Source organism: Phoca vitulina, unplaced genomic scaffold (assembly GCF_004348235.1).
Source record: "Phoca vitulina isolate PV1807 unplaced genomic scaffold, GSC_HSeal_1.0 scaffold19, whole genome shotgun sequence".
Classification (NCBI taxonomy): Eukaryota; Metazoa; Chordata; class Mammalia; order Carnivora; family Phocidae; genus Phoca; species Phoca vitulina.
The window spans coordinates 27783074-27801057 of NW_022589722.1; the positions used below are offsets into that span (position 1 = coordinate 27783074).

At 52.5% G+C, this 17984-nt stretch overlaps 1 protein-coding gene across 1 annotated transcript; it reads left to right on the forward strand.

The window, feature by feature from the left end:
- The first annotated feature begins 1091 nt into the window (after window positions 1-1091).
- Window positions 1092-17441, forward strand: CCDC134 (coiled-coil domain containing 134). The gene is made up of 7 exons (XM_032416835.1): window positions 1092-1215; window positions 3016-3125; window positions 4008-4129; window positions 4327-4411; window positions 6413-6594; window positions 6879-6950; window positions 15034-17441. The coding sequence occupies exons 2-7, from the start codon at window positions 3032-3034 to the stop codon at window positions 15157-15159; spliced, it is 681 nt and encodes a 226-aa protein (XP_032272726.1). The 5' UTR covers window positions 1092-1215; window positions 3016-3031; the 3' UTR covers window positions 15160-17441.
- Window positions 17442-17984: the final 543 nt, after the last annotated feature.

Below are 17984 nucleotides of genomic sequence, written 5' to 3' on the forward strand. Positions count from 1 at the left end.
AGTCAGGAAATAAAATGATACACTCACATGTCTCTGTGGGCTCTCCAAAAACATTTCTGTCTCAACTTATCTTGGCTCCCTGGAGCTGATAACTCTGCCACTGGGGTAGTGGATTGCTTCAATAAGGAATGGATGGCCTCCTCAGGGACAGGGGATGGGATTTGTTGTGGTAACATGTAAGGAGCACCAGCTGGCTGCCTCAGTTGTACCCAGAAGATACCAGTCAGGCCATCCACGGGGCTGGAAGTGCAGAGAAAGGCCATGTGTGTGGTACCCGTGTGATCCAGGTGCTCTGAGAGGCACTTTACCTGCTGCCTCACCTCACGTGAAGGTGGAGAGAGGTGCAATTTCCAGGCAAGGAAGCTGAGCAGGTCAAATCCTTCTGTGCCTCGCTAGCCGAGCCCAGCTGTTCCCTGGCTAAAGTGGGTCCCTGTGTTTCTTTCCGTGGGCCCTCCCCAGAGCTTGTATTTGATTACTACGTGTGCAGTTCTTTTAAGGTCTGCTCTCCACAACTGTGCCTGCTTCCTGTTCCCAGCTCAGCCCACTGCGCCTCTGGCTCCCTGTCCGCCTGCCGAGCCCCCTGCCCCCCCACCCACACCTGGGTGCCGGTAACTGGGCAGCCCACCCTGCTCCTCGGGCTTGGCTGTACGGACCCTGCACAAAACTGGTCTGAACTCCGTCCTAATGAACGGATAGGGAGACCCCGACGAACCAGGTTTAGCAGCTGGTGGACTGGAGAGGCGAGCAGGGGATGCACCAACTTCGCACTGCCGATTTCTTAAAAAAAGAAAAAAAACAGTGCTAGTCGTGACCCACCAAACTGATCCTGTCAACTGCAGTTTAAAAGACAGCTGATGAAAAGTTTCGGTCAGGGCCCCAGTCCGCAGACGCGCCCTTTGCGTCGGGCCCAGACTCCCGCAGACTTAACTTCCTGCAATCTGGCCGTGACAGGGTGACAATCGCGCCCCGGCACAAGGTGGGCGGGACTAGACTCCGGTTTACCGCGCTGGGGGCGGGGCGGGGCGGGAAGTGAGGTCAGCTGAGCGGCCGTCGCGGCTCGCGCTCATTGGCCGGGGGCGGTGCTTGGAGGTTCTTGCGATGCTGCCTGGCGCCTAGTGTGAGGTTCCGCGCCTCTGCTGTTCGCCCCGTGGACTCTAGAGCCGGGCTGCGCACCGCCGTCCTATCCGCACGCCCCTTCCCACAGCGACTTGCCTGGTAGGTGGCGGCGGGGGTCCCGGGAGGGCGGACTCCTGGGGGGGCTGGGGGGCAGGGACCAAGGGCCCCCGAACCTGCTGCTGGGGGTAGGGGATGAGATTCGCGGCCCCGAACGCTTCTCGTTGGAAGGACTCGTTCTCTCTTCTGGGCGCCCCAAAGGCTCGGGGCAGGAAGCCGTGTCCGCGAGTCCACGTAGCGGCTCAGCCCGCCATCGCCGTGTCACCCTTACAGAATGGGTTCAGAGTCGCGTACCCAGCCGGGAAGAGCTCTGGGAACGCACCGGGCGGGGGGCGGGATTGAGAGGCAGGGTAAGTGGGAGTAACAGAAAAAGCAGGATCAGTCTCCACTCAATCTGCTTTTTCGGTTTTCCTTTCCCACTTCTCTCCCGCTTCGGTCATTACCGGCTGTCAGATAGCCCCTGGCTTCAAGTTCTGCCCTAGCCCGGGTCTGGTTCCCTTGAGTCTAGAGCATGATGTTGGAAGGCAGGTGGTCCTGGGTGAACTTGGACTACTCCTTCCCATTCTTGAAGCTTCAGTTGTCTCATCCTCGTAGGGTGGCACCGGGGCGGTTCTCTGAATGACCTCTGCAGGCTCTCTGTCAATCACTGAGCGTCTTTCCCCTGGAGCAGGTGTCCTGCTAGTACAGTGGCAGCTTTGAGGTAGCCTATACTCATTTAGAATCTCATTAGCCCGGGAATAGCTGAGTGTCTTTGGGCAGTCACCTCACTTTTCTGTGCCTTGGTTTTCACATTGGTAAAATTGGGCAGCTGTCATCTGAGCGTGAGGCCTCCTCTGACCACTGTGTTTCAGTGTGTGTTTCACCAACTCCCTCATCCTTCTGTGCTTGTTTTACAAGTTTATTGATTGTTTGTTTCACCTACTAGGGACATAAGTACCATGAATGCAGTGATTTTTGTCTTAGACACTGCTGTATTCCCAGGTCTAAAACAGTGCCTTGAATGTGGTACTTAAAAAATAATTAGGGAATGGTGCTTGAATAGGAACAGGTGTTGTTTGTGGTGCCTGTGTTTCCAGAGTGAGTGAGTGGCAGACAGCCTTCTTACCCAGGACTGTGCCTCCTCCTTTCCTGCCCCAAATCCCTTTTTCTGTCCTTTTTTTTTTTTTTTTTTTCAGATTTTATTTTTAAATAATCTCTACACCCAGTGTGGAGCTTGGACTTACAACCTCAAGATCAAGAGTTGCATGTTCCACTGACTGAGCCAACCAGGCGGGCCCCATCTTCTGTTCTGAGGACAGAAGTCAGAGAGGGAGAGAAACTGCAGAAGTTTCACAACTCCCCTGACTGCCTGGGCTTCCTTAACCAGACACCTTCCTGGGGTCCAGGATGGGGTGTGTTGAAAGGGAATGGTAATGACCAGCCCCTTTCCCCAGGCATAATGCCTCACCCAGTTCTTTCTCCCTACAGCAAGGAGGGGACTTCCTTATCTCTATTTTACAGGTGAAAAAACTGAGGCTTAGAGAAGCTGAGCACTTTGCCCCAGGGCCCACAGACAGAGGCAGAGCTAGGGCTCTAGCCCAGAGTTCTAGACACTGACCCCTGTGCACTAAGCATCCCTATATTGCCAATATTATCTGTTTTCCTCCCTCCTACCATCCCACAGTGTTCATTGTGTGTCTGGTGGTCACAGACCCTGGGCTGAAACTGGGGCTCCAGGGCTCCCTAAAGCTGGGTTCTTGGTATTTGGAGGCCATGCCATGTCAGGAAGTTGCTGTTTACCTGCAGTCTTTATTTTATATAACCAAGCTCTGGATCTCACCTCTCTCTGGGTTGCTTTCCTAGCTCTAGGATCTTGGATATGGATCTTCTTCAGTACCTCTTTGTCCTGCTATTGTCTGGGACAGGAGTCACAGACACCCTGAAGACCTCCCTGGACCCGAGCCTGGAGATCTGTATCCTTTGGGGTGGAGGTGGGGTTAATAAGCTGCTTCTGAGGGGGATAAACAGTCTTTCTGTACCCACAACCCCTCGGATTCCAGGGTTGGAGCAGACCCAGCCTATGAGAACAGGGGAGAAAAGGTGAGGTGCTCTAACCAAACCTTGATCAAGTCAATTCTCTTCTGATCCTTAGTTACCCCATATGTTAAATGGAGAAGACAAGGCATACTTCTCAGAGCCACAAGGTTCTCTGAGGATTGTGCATGTGCTTTGCATCTTGTGGGTGAGACCCTAGGTGGAGACTCAGGCCCTGGCATACTGGGCTACCTGCTCTGGGCCAGACCTTAGGGACACAAAGAAGAGTTAGGACCAGTCAGTCCCTGGCTTTGAGGAACTCACAGACCTCACGCTGTACTCTGTAGTCAGCACTTTAATGAACCATGGTTGGGGAAGAGGGGCAGGGAGAAACATGGTGCTGTGGCTTTTGAACTGGGTCTTGAAAGAACAGAAACTCATGGAGAAGGGGGGTTGGTGGCATCCCAGGTGAAGTGTAGAGTGTAAGCAGAGGAGTGGAGGTTCTGGGAATAGTGAATGGTTGCAGCAAGTAGCAGGAAGACCATGGGGAGGGGAGGGCAGGAGCCAGGTCCTGAGGGTTGTGTTCAGGGTATTGGATATAGAATCCTATGTGAAATGGACGAAGGATAGGTTGCAGGATGCCCATGTCTCAGTCTGTTTCTTCCCTGGAGGTGTGGGGAGAGGGGGAGGGAGTGTCTCAGCCATGGGCATCTATGGCCCTTGCAGATACTTGCTGGTTGGGAATGGGCCCTCTGGACTGGGGCCACTGGATTGTCCACGCAGGAGTATGGGTGCCAGCCCCTTAACTTCATGCTGCTCAGACAAGAAGATGTTTGAGGTGAAACGGCGAGAACAGCTGCTGGCCCTGAAAAACCTGGCACACCTAAACGATGTCCACCAGCAGTACAAGATTCTTGACGTCATGCTCAAGGGGCTCTTTAAGGTGCGTGTGGGCATGGGGCAGCTCAGGGCAGGCCCAGTCTTTGATCTGAGCACTGACGGATGGGTAGGAGTTCCCTAAAGGGCTGGTGTTCAGTGAGGGGAACTACATGCACAAAAGACTGGAAATAGGGTTTAAATAAATAGGACCATCTGTGAAGGGCTCTGCAAAGCCACTCAGCCCAGGTGGGGTTCCCTCAGGTGCTGGAGGACTCGCGGACAGTGCTCATTGCTGCAGATGTGCTCCCAGATGGGCCCTTCCCCCAGGACGAGAAACTGAAGGATGGTATGGTCTTCCCAATCTTCCCTTTCCTCTTCCCCACCACCTTGATCTTCTCTAGCTGCTCCTTCCCTCCTATTCTTCTCACTCTCTTTTTCTCTGGAAGTATCCTCTTATAACACTTTCCAAGTGGTTCCCTTGGGTGTATGGATACTTAATCCATATTTCTCTGGGCATTTCTGGGCTTCAGAGCCAGTTTCTGGGCCCCTGACATGGATATTTCCTTTGCACTGTACTGTGGTTGGGGCAAGGGAAATAGGGAAAAACCTCTACCCATGACCCCACCTCAGGGATTCTTGCCTTTTCTACCATCCTGACCCTTGTGGTAGAGAAGGCAAGGGTTGTTACCCTTTATAGGAGAAAAAAAACTGAGCTCTATTGAAGAGACTGGCCAGTGGGGGCAGTTAAGAGTGCTCTTTACTACTGTTTTAAAGCCCCAACCCCCTTAAATCCTTTTTGAGACAAGGTGGGAAGAACAGATAAGTAAGATAATGTTCTGTGTGTCCGTTCATCCCCTCTTCCAAGAATCGTTCTCCTGTGGTAATTCCCCCTCTCTCCGGTTAACTGGTTATATTCTAACAATAAAACTTGTTAGGTTACCCTGCCTGAGAGAGGATGGAAATAGCGCTTATATATTAAATGATGGGTACTTTACAAACACCATCTCAAATCTCTGCTCTGAGGAAGGCACTGTTGCCTCCGTTTTCCAGATAAAAGAGGACAGTGGTTTGCTCTTGCAAACCTGTAAACCAGGCTAACTCCTGAGTTCTTTGAGGTTCAAGATTGTTCTGAAACCCAGAGGTCCCTATTCCACTTGTCTTGGACCTAACCTGGCATATCTTTGGCGGAGTCCACTTATCTCTCTGTGTGGCCTGGCCAGTGCTGGTGAGGGGTGCCTGGGCCTTATCTGCAGGGATGGCTCAAACAGGGACTTCCAGTAGGGCTGGGTATGTAGTTCTATTTCATGATAGCCGAGGTGGGGGGGGGGCCTGCTGCCATGATGGGCACACTAACTTAGTCTGAACTGGTCTGTTGACTAGAGGAAGGACATTAGTAGGAAAATTGGTGAAATTCAGTTAAGGTCTAATGATTAGCATCGATGTTAATTCCCTTGTTTAGATAGTTGTACAATGGTTATGTAAGATGATAACATGAGGAAAAGCCAAGTGAAGGAATTTTATGATGTATGATGGAAGTCTAAAGTTATTTTACTATAAATCTCAAGAAGCATTTAAAATAAAGGGGTGCCTGGGTGGCTCAGTTGGTTAAGCATCTGCCTTCGGCCCAGGTCATGATCCCAGGGTCCTGGGGTCGAGTCCCGCATTGGGCTCCCTGCTCAGTGGGGAGTCTGCTTCTCCTTCTCCCTCTGCCTGTCCCCCGAGCTCATGTGTGCACGCTCTCTCTTGCTCTCTAAAATAAATAAATAAAAATCTTTTAAAAAAGTAAAAATAAAATAAAATTGGAAAGATATTAAAAAAAAAACAACAAAAAAACCCTAATGTGTTCCCTGGTCATCCTAATAGACCTGCTCCTCACATACACTGCAGTTGTGTTAACAATGGGGCCTGGCTCTGGATAGTTTGAGGCCAAGTTGGGGAAGTCAGACCCAGCCAAGCCTCATATGACGCATGTGTCTTCGTGTGCCAAATGGCACCCACCTCTCTGGTCCCCACAACAAATGAGCTATAGCATGGCCTTTGGAGTTAGACCTGGGTTTGCAGCCCAGATTTGCCACTCACCAGCCATCTGAGCCTCAGTTTTCCATCTGTACAATGGGAATAGTAGCTACATCTCCCTCGAGGTGGTTTTGAGGATTCAGTGATCTGGTGGACATAAAGCCATTAGCATGCACTGCACACGTGGTCAGCACCTGTGGAGAGCGGGCACAGTTCCCTGCTCTGATTAGTAGGCTTAGTGGGCTTCCGTTCTCTGAAGGGTGGCTGGGGCTGGCCAGGCGGGCAGTAGAAGGGCATCTGCCCAGGCCACTCATCAGGATCCTCTCGCCAGCTTTCTCCCAAGTAGTGGAGAACACGGCCTTCTTCGGTGATGTGGTGCTGCGCTTCCCGAGGATTGTGCACCACTACTTTGACCACAATTCCAACTGGAACCTTCTCATCCGCTGGGGCATCAGCTTCTGCAACCAGTCGGGCGTGTTTGACCAGGGGCCCCACTCGCCCATCCTTAGCCTGGTAAGGACTGACTGGGGCAGAGGAGGTTCAGGAGCCCTCTGCCTGGTGGTGTATCATGAACCTTGCATCTGCCTTCAATTGGGCCTGAATATCAGCCCTTGGTTGTGTTTTCTGATAAGCCTCAGGGTACCTTGAGATCCCGTCTGTGCTGACCTGGGTCCCTAGGGGTCATCACCTATTCCACATCTGCCTAAGCCTTGGGCCTGGGTCCCACCATGGAGAGAGTGGCCGTGGGTAAGGAGTCAGGAGAAGGCAGAGGATGACTAACTTTTCCTCATCCACAGATGGCCCAGGAGCTGGGGATCAGTGAGAAGGACTCTGACTTCCAGAACCCATTTAAAGTAGACCACCCAGAGGTAAGTTGCTGGGGCCTATGGCCATGTCTACTCTGCCTCTGCTGGGTCATGGGAAGCCCCGTCATATAGAGGCTGGGGCACCGTGAATGGAGCGTGAGGGCTTTCGACTTGGAGCCAGACATGCTTGGGTCTGGATGCGCATGCCATCACTTGCTCATTGGTGCCTCTGGGCAAGCCACTGCCCCTGTCTTAGCCTCAGGCTCCCTATCTTTTCATGCGGTATGGACCCCAGCTGTGGGGGGCAGTCAGAGGCTGTGAACAGTAGGCATCCGACATCAAGTGGATGCCGGGGAACTCAGGCCATGTTTCTCTGCCCTTGAGCCTCTGAGTGCTCAGCCAGGCTTCTGTCTCACATTCCTGCATATGCTTTCATCCTAGGGGACTGAGATGCGCTCTGAGGGCTGAAGGCTGCAGGGTAGGGTGACAGATGGGGACACACACAGTGGGGGGGTGGGATTCAGAGGTGGCAGGGCAGGGCAGCAGGGGCAGGAAAGGCTGGAGGACTGGACTTGACAAATCCCAGGTTCTCCTCTGGTATAGGGAGGAGTGTCAGGGTCCGTGAGGGGTCTAGGATTTTAGCTTGCTACTGTTTCATGGATGCTGACAGGTCAGAGACATCAGAGTTTATTACAACAAAAGCAATATCCAGACTGTTGGCCTGGTCATGTGGGTTCCCCATGTTCCCCAAGTCACCCAGAGGTGACCCAGAGGGGCCCAGGCAGATGCCGTGCATGCAGTGGGTTTGCATGAAGCTGAAGAATACGGAGTTTGTGATATTCACAGCTTTTATAGTGAGCAGAAGCAAACCTGCTCTTTGGGGGCAGTCATCATGTCACCCTTCCAGGTTGTTCTCTGCAAGCCGTCCTGACAAATGGCCTAGACAGAGGTGATCAGGGCATTGCTTTCTTGGTGTACCCAGTGAGAACATTCAGGGATGCTCAGGGCTGTGGTTGATTGCCTCCCTCACAGTTCACCCCTCAGCCCTCTTGGCTTAACTTAAATTTCCACATGAATGTGTTGTTTAGTCTGATTGGTCTGATAGGTAGAGGCTAGGATCAGATATGTTCAGTTTGTCTTATACTGCCGTTTGATTAAGGCTGCCATCAACAGGACTCTTAAGCAGCAGGATGAAGCCAACCTGCAGTGTTGATCTCAATCCTCCAGCATGGCAGACTCAGCCAGCTATGATAAGTCCTGGGCGGGCCAGTAGGTCTTCTATTAGATAATCAGAACGTGGTCTGAGGCCAATCAGTTACCCATTACTGTCCATGCAAGAGTTTAGACTGACCTGCTGATCTTTGATGTCATTGTCAATAATTACAGGGAGCAATAGATGGACCCAAAGCAGTCCTCATCCCCAGTAAAGGGACATTTCTTTTTTTTCTTTTTTTTTTAGAGAGTGTGCACACATGCATGTGCTAGTGGGCGGGGGGTGGGGCAGGCAGAGGGAGAGAGAGAGAGAAAGAATCTTAAGAAGGCTCCATGCCTAGCATGGAGCCTGACATGGGGCTCAGGGCTCCATCTCACACCCCTGAGATCAAGAGCTGAGCCAAAATCAGGAGTTGGTTGCTTAACTGACTGAGCCACCCAGGCGCCCCAGTAAAGAGACATTTCATGGTCCACTGTTTCCCACATGTTATTACTTGATTTGAGTCACCATTATATTATTGGCCTGAGCCCTGAGGGCAATGTCCCTATGGAGTTGCAGCCTCAATTGCCCTACTTGGCACAATGGAAGGTCACTTAGGCATCAGGAGAAGCAGATGCATGTGTATCTGTCAGATTAAACCAGGTCGTACTGCTGAGTGTGTCTGCACAGGGTCACCTTGGGAGCTGCTTTTGATGGCATCAAGCACATTAGAGTAGTTCACTACCAACTATGTCCGTGTGAGTTTTCCTATCACAAGGTTGAGAGTGACACACCCCACAGCTGATCACATTGTCAGCTGCAGCTGCCACTTGGCTTGGGCAGACCCTAGGATTGTTTGCCAAGTGGCGGTGCTGGATCTGAGAGACCCAGAGGATTAATTGTTCCCTCCCCAGATACTAAGATTATTGCTGCAAAATCAGGGTGTCACATCCCAGGACCTGTAATTCCACTTTTTCTCCAATCATCCCCTACTCTCATCTGGACCTTTCTTTCATCCAGAAGGGTCAGATGTGAATGGGACAAGGACATTTTTACAAAACATTCAGAGACACATTGTATCTTCCATCTTGGGCCACATGGGCCACTGTAGGGAGACTTGGAGGGAGCATACTCAACCAAGTGGTCATTATCCTAACGATCTCAGGTCATACCATCCCAGCCAGGGACTCTAGGTAGTCAAGCCAGAAATACGGAGTCCTCTGCTCTGTGCAGGTATGTCGCCACATCTCATACAATGATGCATTTAGGTGGCAGTCTCAGTTAACTGGACAGTGTCATCTCAATCAGTGTTTTGATTCTGGTCGGTCTCATCAGAGAATGGGCCTTATGATGGGCATCGAAACAAGTGACCTGGACTGTTAAACTGTCAACCACAGTTTGTTTCCATAGTTTGTGGCCCCAGAGAAGAATGGTTGTCTTTGATCTGCCAGTCTATAGTCTTTTGAGGGGCAGGCCAGATGGCTAGGAGTTAATGACAGTCTGTAGAAATATAACGTGCATGGTGTTAAGAATATTATCTAGGCAAGGGTGGTGTGGCTTCTAATTCAGATCATTATCTTACTGGCCTTGATGGCAGTTAGTCTTCCAGCATCATCACTGGGGCTGGATGGCTGCCGCCGCCAGTAAACACCAGTGTCTAGGGTACCCAAAAGCGTCCCCAGGTTTGATGAGGACTGAGTGTATAGTGCTCATGGCTGTAATTTGTTACAGCGAAAGGATACAATGCAAAATCAGGAAAGGGAAAAGGCTCATGGGGTGAAGTTTGAGGGAAACCAGGTGCAAGCCTCCATGAGTCTCTCCCAATGGAGTCCCCCAGGAACATACTTCATTCCCCCAGCAACAAGATGTGACCTGTGAGAAGTTGTCTGTCAGGGAGGCTCATTAAAGACTCAGTGCCTAGAGTTTTTATTGGGAGCTGGTCACTTAAGCACCCTCTGCCCAGTGCATACCAGAATTCCAGACTCCCAGGAGAAAAGCAGGTGTTCAGCATAAACCACATTGTTTGCAGTTTAGGCTCAGTGAGCCACTTATTAATTAGGGTGGTGGGAGCCCTCCCAAAATCCAAGTTTCCGGACACCAGCCAAGATCCAACCTTAGAAGCAGGTCTTTCAAAGGATAGCAGTCAGTCTGGCTATGTTAACTCTTCTGGACAACACCATTAGCTCTTAATTTAGGTGAACAATCAGTGGACCAGGCATGAGTATTTAGGGGAACCTCTGAATCAAGGGCCCCCTTGAACCAAGGGCTTTGCTTCAGGCAGCAGAATGGGAAATGTGGGTTTCCCTACTAGGGTTGCTGTCACTCCATCACATAACATCCCTCGAGGTTGCTTGCTTCCATTGCAACCCTGATAAATGGCCAGTGTAAGAGCAGTCAGGGCATACCCAGCAAGAATATGCAAGGACACTTAAGGCCATGGCAGAGTGCCTTTCCCGGCAAGGGGCACCCACTGAGATGCTTCATTGTTGTGACGCTGGCTCTCCTTGCCCTGTAGGTCATGAATGCCTCTGACATAGGAGGAGGGTGAGAGCATGCACCAGAGAGAATGGGTTCTAGGATAGATTTAGTTTGGCTTTGTCCTAGTGTGTTCTGCTTGGAAATAACCATAACAGCAACATCCTTGCCTTACTTCTCATTGGCTGGGGACAGTCTCAAGATTTGACTCACTGTTTGGCCTCCCATGTGGACCTGTCCCAACAGCAGTAGTTCAGGTTCAGTCAGCTCCCCGCATGCACTCTCCACAACAGGGAGTGCTCTGGGAGTCCTCTCCTACTGCTTACGTACCCGTCACTAGAACGAACTTGTATCAGGCTGTGTGCTGGCCACTGCCCCAGTCCACAGGGAGCTGGCCCTCTCCCTGCCCTTCATATGCTTACAGTCTGTTGGGGAAGGCAGCAGGGAAATAGTCCTGATCTAGCGCGATCACTGTACCAGGGGAAGAGGGGAGTGTGAGTGTGGTGAGCCGTGGAACCCCTGACAGGGAACCTGACCCTGCCTCAGCAGGTGGGTGGCGGAGGCTCTGGGATAAGTAAGACTCACCAGGTGGACCATCTTGGGGAAGACCTTCCAGGCAGTGGGACTAGTTGCACAAAGGCTCGGAGGCATAGCACATGCATTTATTTATCATTCAGTGAGCATCTGCTAAATCCCAGCCATGAGAGAAGCAGACTAGCCCTGCTCTCCTGGGAGATAGTCAGTAAGAAACATACAGTATGGCAGGTGGTGAAAAAAAGCAGGGGAATGTGGTGATGGATTCGGGGATAAGGTGGAGGTGCAATTGTTACTTCATGTGACTCAGACACAGAAGGTCTTATTGAAAAGACCTGAACAAGGTGAGGGAGCCAGCCGTGTATCTGGGGAAAGAACATTCCAAGCTGAGGGAGCAGCAAGTGCAAAGGCCTGGAGTTGGAAGCATATTTGGGGGAGGGGAGGACGTGAAAAGATAAGGTCAGAGTAGGCCAGATCACAAGACCCTTAGGGGGTCTTCTCAGGGCTTTGGCATTTACTCTGAGACACATGGAGAGCAGGGTGATGGGCTCTGACTACCCCTTTAAAGGATCAGCCTGGCTGTTGTGTGGAGGGTAGTTTAGGGGACCAGGGTGGGAAACAGGGACACTGATGAGAGGAGGCTACTGTGCTTGTCCATATGGGAGTTCATGGCGGCTTACACCAGGGTGACAACAGTGAGGATGGTGAGCTTCTGGTTGTTTAGAAGGTAGAGCCAATAAGATTTGCTAAGGAAGCAGATGTGGCATGAGAGACTCATTAAGAAGGACTAGAAGACTTTTGGCCTGCACACACGGAAGAATGGGGCTGCCATTTTCTAAAATGGGCATACTGTGGTGGGACCAGGTTGAGGCCTGGATTGGAGATCAAAACTTTGTTTCTGGACCTGGTGAGCATCTGAATGAAGATGTCAAGGAGGCAATTGAAAGTATGACTCTAGATTTGAGGCTGAAGCTGGGGCTGCAAATACGAGTCAAGCCTGTGAAGGAAGGTACGAAGAGCCACGGCACAGGTCCTGTCCCATCACCCCAGGGCAGGTGAGTGTCAGGGCAGATAGAGCAGTGACCAGAGGGCTGAGGTCTGGGATGTGCCTGCAGGTAGAGGAGGGAGGATGGGGAGGAACAAGCAAAGAAGCCCCAGAGTGACAGTGGGAGAGTAGAAACGCAGGAGAGGATCGTTTTCCAGAGACCCTGTGAGGAAAGCGTAGCAAAGAGGGAATGAGCGGCTTGTAGAATCTGCTGGATGGCTGAGGAGCATGAGGCCTAAGAACCGGCCACTGGATTTAGGAACATGGACGATGGCCACCAGAGATCCTAATAGAAGCTGTTTTGGTGGAGCAGTGGGGACAAAGATTGGATTTCAAGAGAATAAGGGGCAAGGAAGTGGGCACAGCAAGTGCAGACTACCTTTGAAGAGCTTTCCTTTCAAGGGGAACAGACCAATGGGAGAATAGCTGGAGGGGGAGATTTTCATCAGGTGGGAGAGATTCAGCATGTTGATGGGGACAGCGCATTAGGGAGGAAGAATTGATGGTGCAGGGGCACAAGGGTTGTGGAGCTTCATCCCTGAGCAAGTAAGGCAGGGGAGAGTTGCTGGCGCCCAGGGGAAGGGTCGGCCTTGCCTCCAAGAGCAGCTTGGGCACAGAAGCAGCTGGGGTGGTGGGTGTGGAGGTGGGAGCTTGTGGAAGTTGTCTTGTGAGTGCTTCTGTCCTCTGCAGTGGTTTGTGGGGAAGGAGTGGGGCAGGGTTGGGGGCTTGAGAAGGTGTGTCTAGAACGGCTGAGTGAGCAGGCCAGGAAGACAACCTGGATTGCCAGGCCACACGAAGGGCCCGCTTGAGGTTAGCATCAGGAATTTAAAGTAGGCATTAGTTAGGCCTTGTGGGGAAGGGGTCTGTGAAAAGGAAAGGCAGTGTTTCCCTTCTGACCGAGCCAGGTTTGGGCTCCCCTGGTGAGGCTGAGCCAGCTGGGGTTGGAGGGCCCAGATCTTTTGACTTGCTCTACCCCAGCCAGAGCCACAGGGTCTGGGATCCTCTGTGACCTGGGGCGGGGTGTGCTTCCAGCTCCCAGCTGCTCATCCCTCCCAAGAGGGTCAGAGTTAACTCATAGGGACAGGAGGCAGAGTGTGGTAGGGGGGACACTGGCCAGGGAGGTGGAAGGCCTGGGGGTTAGTCCCAGTTGTACCTCCCACTTGCTGTGTGACTTAAGCATATCACCTACCCTTTCTGGGCCACACTTCTCTGATTTCACCCCATCTTCCAGTCTCATAGTTCAATCTAACATGGCAGGTAGATTGCTCCACAAGGTAGAACTTCTAGTTTGTTTTTAATGTCTACCTTGATCAAACATTTGTCACATTTGCCCTAAGAACAAATAAAATGGGCATATTTCACAGCATAGTTAACCTGAGTCTGGGGTACTATTACTGCATTTCATATTCTAACATGATTCATTTGTTCATTTACAAAATACATACTGAGTGCCATCTACAAGCCAGGCAGGTCCTGTGCTAGGGAGTGATGGCACAGTGAGCAGCACCTGACATCATCCTCCTGTCCTCAGAGAGTGTTCTCTAGTGGGGGCGACAGGCACGAAGCATGTGATCATGAGGGAGGGTCCAGCCCCAGTCCCAGCTAGGAGTCAGGGCAGATCCCTGAGGGTGGAACTAACATGGCTAAGGGGGCAGGGGCTGGAAAGAGCATTCTGGGCCTAGACCACAGCACTTGCGGAGGCCTGGAAGTGGGAGCAACCAGGGAATCCGAGAACCCGAAGCGGTGGGCAGTGGGGGCCTGCAGATGCAGCGTGTGGAACTTGATCCTGAGAGTAATGCAGAGTCACGGAAGGGTTTAAGCAGGAGTGTGACATGGTCAGATTTGCATTTTTGAAAAGAACTAACTGCAGTGAGGAGAATGGCTCGAGAGGGACCCAAGTGGGTGCAGAGAGCTTTGGACATTCCCGAGAGTCATTGGGAGGGAGGTGGAGGTGGTGATGGGGTTAGCGATAGGAGAGACGGAGAGAAGTAGATGAGTTTGAGAGAGACCTAGGAGTTACACTGAGCCAGGCGTTGGCCAAGGACTCGTGTGGAGGGAGAGAGGTGGGGGTGTGGAGCCCTGCTGTTCGTGAGGACAGGGACACTGGAAGAGGACTGGGTTTTGGGGAGATGGAGCCATGCCAAGTCTGGGGCTCGTTTGGGACATCTAGCGGCATTTAGATACGGAGATGCAGATTTGAGTGGTAACTGACATCGACTCCTAACAGAAGCCATGGGTTTAGATGAGCCAGTCTGCAGAGAGCAGAAGCCCTGGGGATTGCAGTTGAGGAATGCCTCCACTGAAGTCCTCCTCCTCCCACCCTGGCTCGCCCTGTGTTCCTGTCTCACCAGGACCACCATCCATGCACCGTGGAAGCCACGAGCCTGGGCACTACCATCTTCTTTTCCACCTCTTTTTCAGGTTCTGCCAGTTTGACCTCTGACCCACTGCTTCCTGTGGGTGTACTCCGTTGCCTGGGCTTCTCTGCGGCTTGTTCGCAAGCAGCGGGATGCCTGTGGTCTCTTGCTCTCACTGGCTGCCCTCCCCTCCTCAGGGGTGTGGCACAGGTGGGGGGGCGGGTGTCTATGGTTGTCTTGGGCACTCAGCCCCCTCACCCTGAGAGGAGGAGCCCCATGCAGGTTCACATCCCAGCACGTGCCCCTCTGCCTGGAATGTCCTTTTCTTCCCTCACCCTGTTTGCTTGGTGAGCTCCTGGTTATCTTTAAGGACCCTCTAAGCAGCTTCCCCCAGGCTCATTGAACCGTCTTGTCTGCGGGCTCCCTGAGGGCAGGGCCTGTGTCTAGGCAATCTTCCCGCCGCCACAAGCCCACAGCAGCCTAACTCAGAGCAAACTCTTCGCTGCTGGTGGACTAAACCAGACTGCTCTGTTCTTCTCTCAGTTCATTTCCAGCACCGACCCTTTCCAGAAGGCCCTGAGGGAGGAGGAGAAACGCAGGAAGAAAGAGGAGAAGCGGAAAGAGATCCGAAAGGGCCCACGGATCTCAAGATCCCAGTCGGAGTTATAGCCGGGAACAGCCCAGGGCTCAAGGGGCCAGGAGGAGACAACTCTGGAGGAAGAGGCGGAGGCATCGACTGGTGGTGAGAGCTGGCCCCTGTGAACAGGGAGGTGGCATTTGCTCAGCCCCCTGGAGCCGGCTCTGCGCCCTAACAGAAGTGACTGGGCCACAGAGGACTGAATTTCCTTCCAGGGGCCTCCCTGGAGAGGGTGCCAAGGGGGTCTTCAGAGGATGCCATGCTGCAGATCAAACCATGTCGAAATGCTGGGGGAGGTTGGAAGGATCCCAGGCTGGACTCTCCCTTTGGGTTAGGACCGCTGGCCGCCCTTGAGGAGGGCTCTGAGCCACTTGTGGAAGTGCCGTGCCTGCTGCTGGCCCCACTATGGCACTGTGCTGCCCAGCATAGGTCCCAGCCCCCTGCAAAGACACCGTAAAAGCCAGCAGACCCTCTGGGCTAACAGAGGCCGGTTTGGGCCCCAGGGAGCTGTGAGCCCTTTCATGGGCCAGGGGCCTGGCAAGGCAGTGAAGCAGGGCCTTGGCTTAGGTCTCCTAGTCCTTTCTCAGCACTGTCCTTCATGAAGGAGTGTCCAAAGGTGTTCAGCCAAAGACCGTAGAGCAGCATGATCTCTGTCCCATCAGATATTGGGGATAGTCCATGAACAGGTGCAGGGTAGATTCAACGTGTCATCTCTGGCAACCCCAGGAGACCTTTGGCCTGTGGGTAGGGGATGTCAGGGGACAGGCTCTAGCTCTGCAGGAGGCTGTGCTTTGTAATGGCAGGGCTGCCCCAAGTTGGACTGGTGAGAGAGCTCCCCATGGCAGAGACCGGGGGGCCACAGAGCAGGGAAGCTGCAAGGGAATTAGGCCCTGAATTGGCAGCTACCCTTTAATCATGTCCCTCCCAGGCAGAGGAGGGAGGGGCTCCGGTGGGAATTCCAGTTCAGTCTCTTTGACCTTGCCAAGCTAGGTCTGCGTCTTAAAAGGGGAGAGACATCTGACCATCCCAGAACCCTGCAGCCCCCCACACTGACAGAGTCCAAGAGAGATGGGAGTCTTGTCTCAGCCCCTCAGACTTGCTGAGTGACTCTGGCCCAGCCCTTCCCTGTGCTGTGGCTTCATTGACAAAATGAATCTGATAATGTCTGAACCCTCCGCCCAGCCCTAAACTGCTTTTCTGAGGCTGGGGCCCACTTCTCAGTGACAGATGCCCTTCTCAGATGGTTCTTCTATCATCCTTTAGGTTTGCTGAGCATCCCTGTGTGCACAACTAAAGAGAGGGGCCCAATCTTAACCCATCTTCACCTCTGTCCCATCTGGTTCCCCTAATCCTCCTAGGCTCTTCCTTCTACACCTTCAGCCTCTCCATCTTGGTTGATTCCTTCCTCTCCATTCTCAAATGAGCCCAAATTTTCCCATCTGACACCTTCAAAGAAAGAAACAGAACTGCTCTGCTCTCCCTCTCTCTCTCCTTCCCTTTGATGCCTTTGTTGTGGTTACCCGTTCCTGGAACTCCGTCTCAAGTCTCACTGCAGGCAGAGACTTCCCGCTTCCTCGGCAGGAGGTGTAACGCCCGAGGGCACTTGTTTGTCAGGCTTCCTTGCAGCCAGGATTCAGTCCTGTGAGCCCTGTGCCATCAACCAGATGTACCAGCCTGTGCGGGAGTTGCGCTGGTAGGACTAGGTATGGCTGCTGGGACCAGAGGTAGCAGTGGGGCAGGGGATGGGGGCGGCTCTAGTGACCAGACTAGACTAACACCAGCGGTGCCCAATGGTGCTGACAGTGATGTCTTCAGTGGTGTTCTCAGCATGGTCTTGGATAGTGTTCCTGTTTGCTGAGCTTCCAAGTCCAATCTGAGGCGCCCCTGGAGAGTCTGGGAGCTCCCCTATATCCTCAGGCAGGGGGTTCCAACAGTGGCACTATTTACATTTAGGGCCAGATAATTCTTTGTTGTGTATATAAGGATGGCTGTTCTGTGTGTTGTAGGATATCAGCAGCATTCTTAGCTTCTGCCCACCAGATGCTCGTAGCAGTCTCTAGACGTTACTAGATGACCCCAGGGGCAAAATCTCCCTGGTCCACAGCCCTTGTCCCTCCTTATCCCAGCCCCACATCTTCCTCTCCTGTCCCGTCACTGCCCCCAGAGAGATGTTGTTGGAAGCTCTCTGAGATGATCCTTGCAGGCTTCTGGGCTGCTTTGTTGTCCTGGTTCTCTGTCCTCAGTCTGAGTCAGCTCTGTCTCTTCCTGATTCCTCCTCTTTCCTCACCTGCCCCTTAAACGAAGCTTTTTTTTTTTTTTTTTTTTTTTAAAGATTTTATTTATTTGAGAGAGAGCACAAGAGCATGGGCAGAGGGAGAAGCAGACTCCCTGCTGAGCACTCCACCATGTGTGGAGTGGGGGGGGGGGGGCGGAGGACAGGGGGGCAATCCCAGGACCCTGAGATGAGATCATGACCTGAGCTTAAGGCAGATGCTTAACTGACTGAGCCACCCAGGTGCCCCCGAAGCAATTTTTTTTTTTTAAGCCTAGTCTCCTCTCTACTCTTCTCTTCTTGGCAGCTGCATCCTCTGAGATCCCAAAGCCGATGGCACCTGCCCTCTTGCCACTGATAACCCTCAGTCCTTATGTTTCAGCTTATCCAAAAGCAAACTTGTTTCCCATCCCCAAGCTTAATCTCTGTGTCAAACCATGGGGTACACCTTCTTGCCTAATCCTGGAGGAAGTAACAAATCCTGCAAGACTGGGGGGGGGGGGAGAAGGTGACAGGCACTGTGAGCAGAGGCCTAAAAAGGGAGGCATCAAAGGTAGTAAATGAAAAAGCATATTCAAAGCTCAC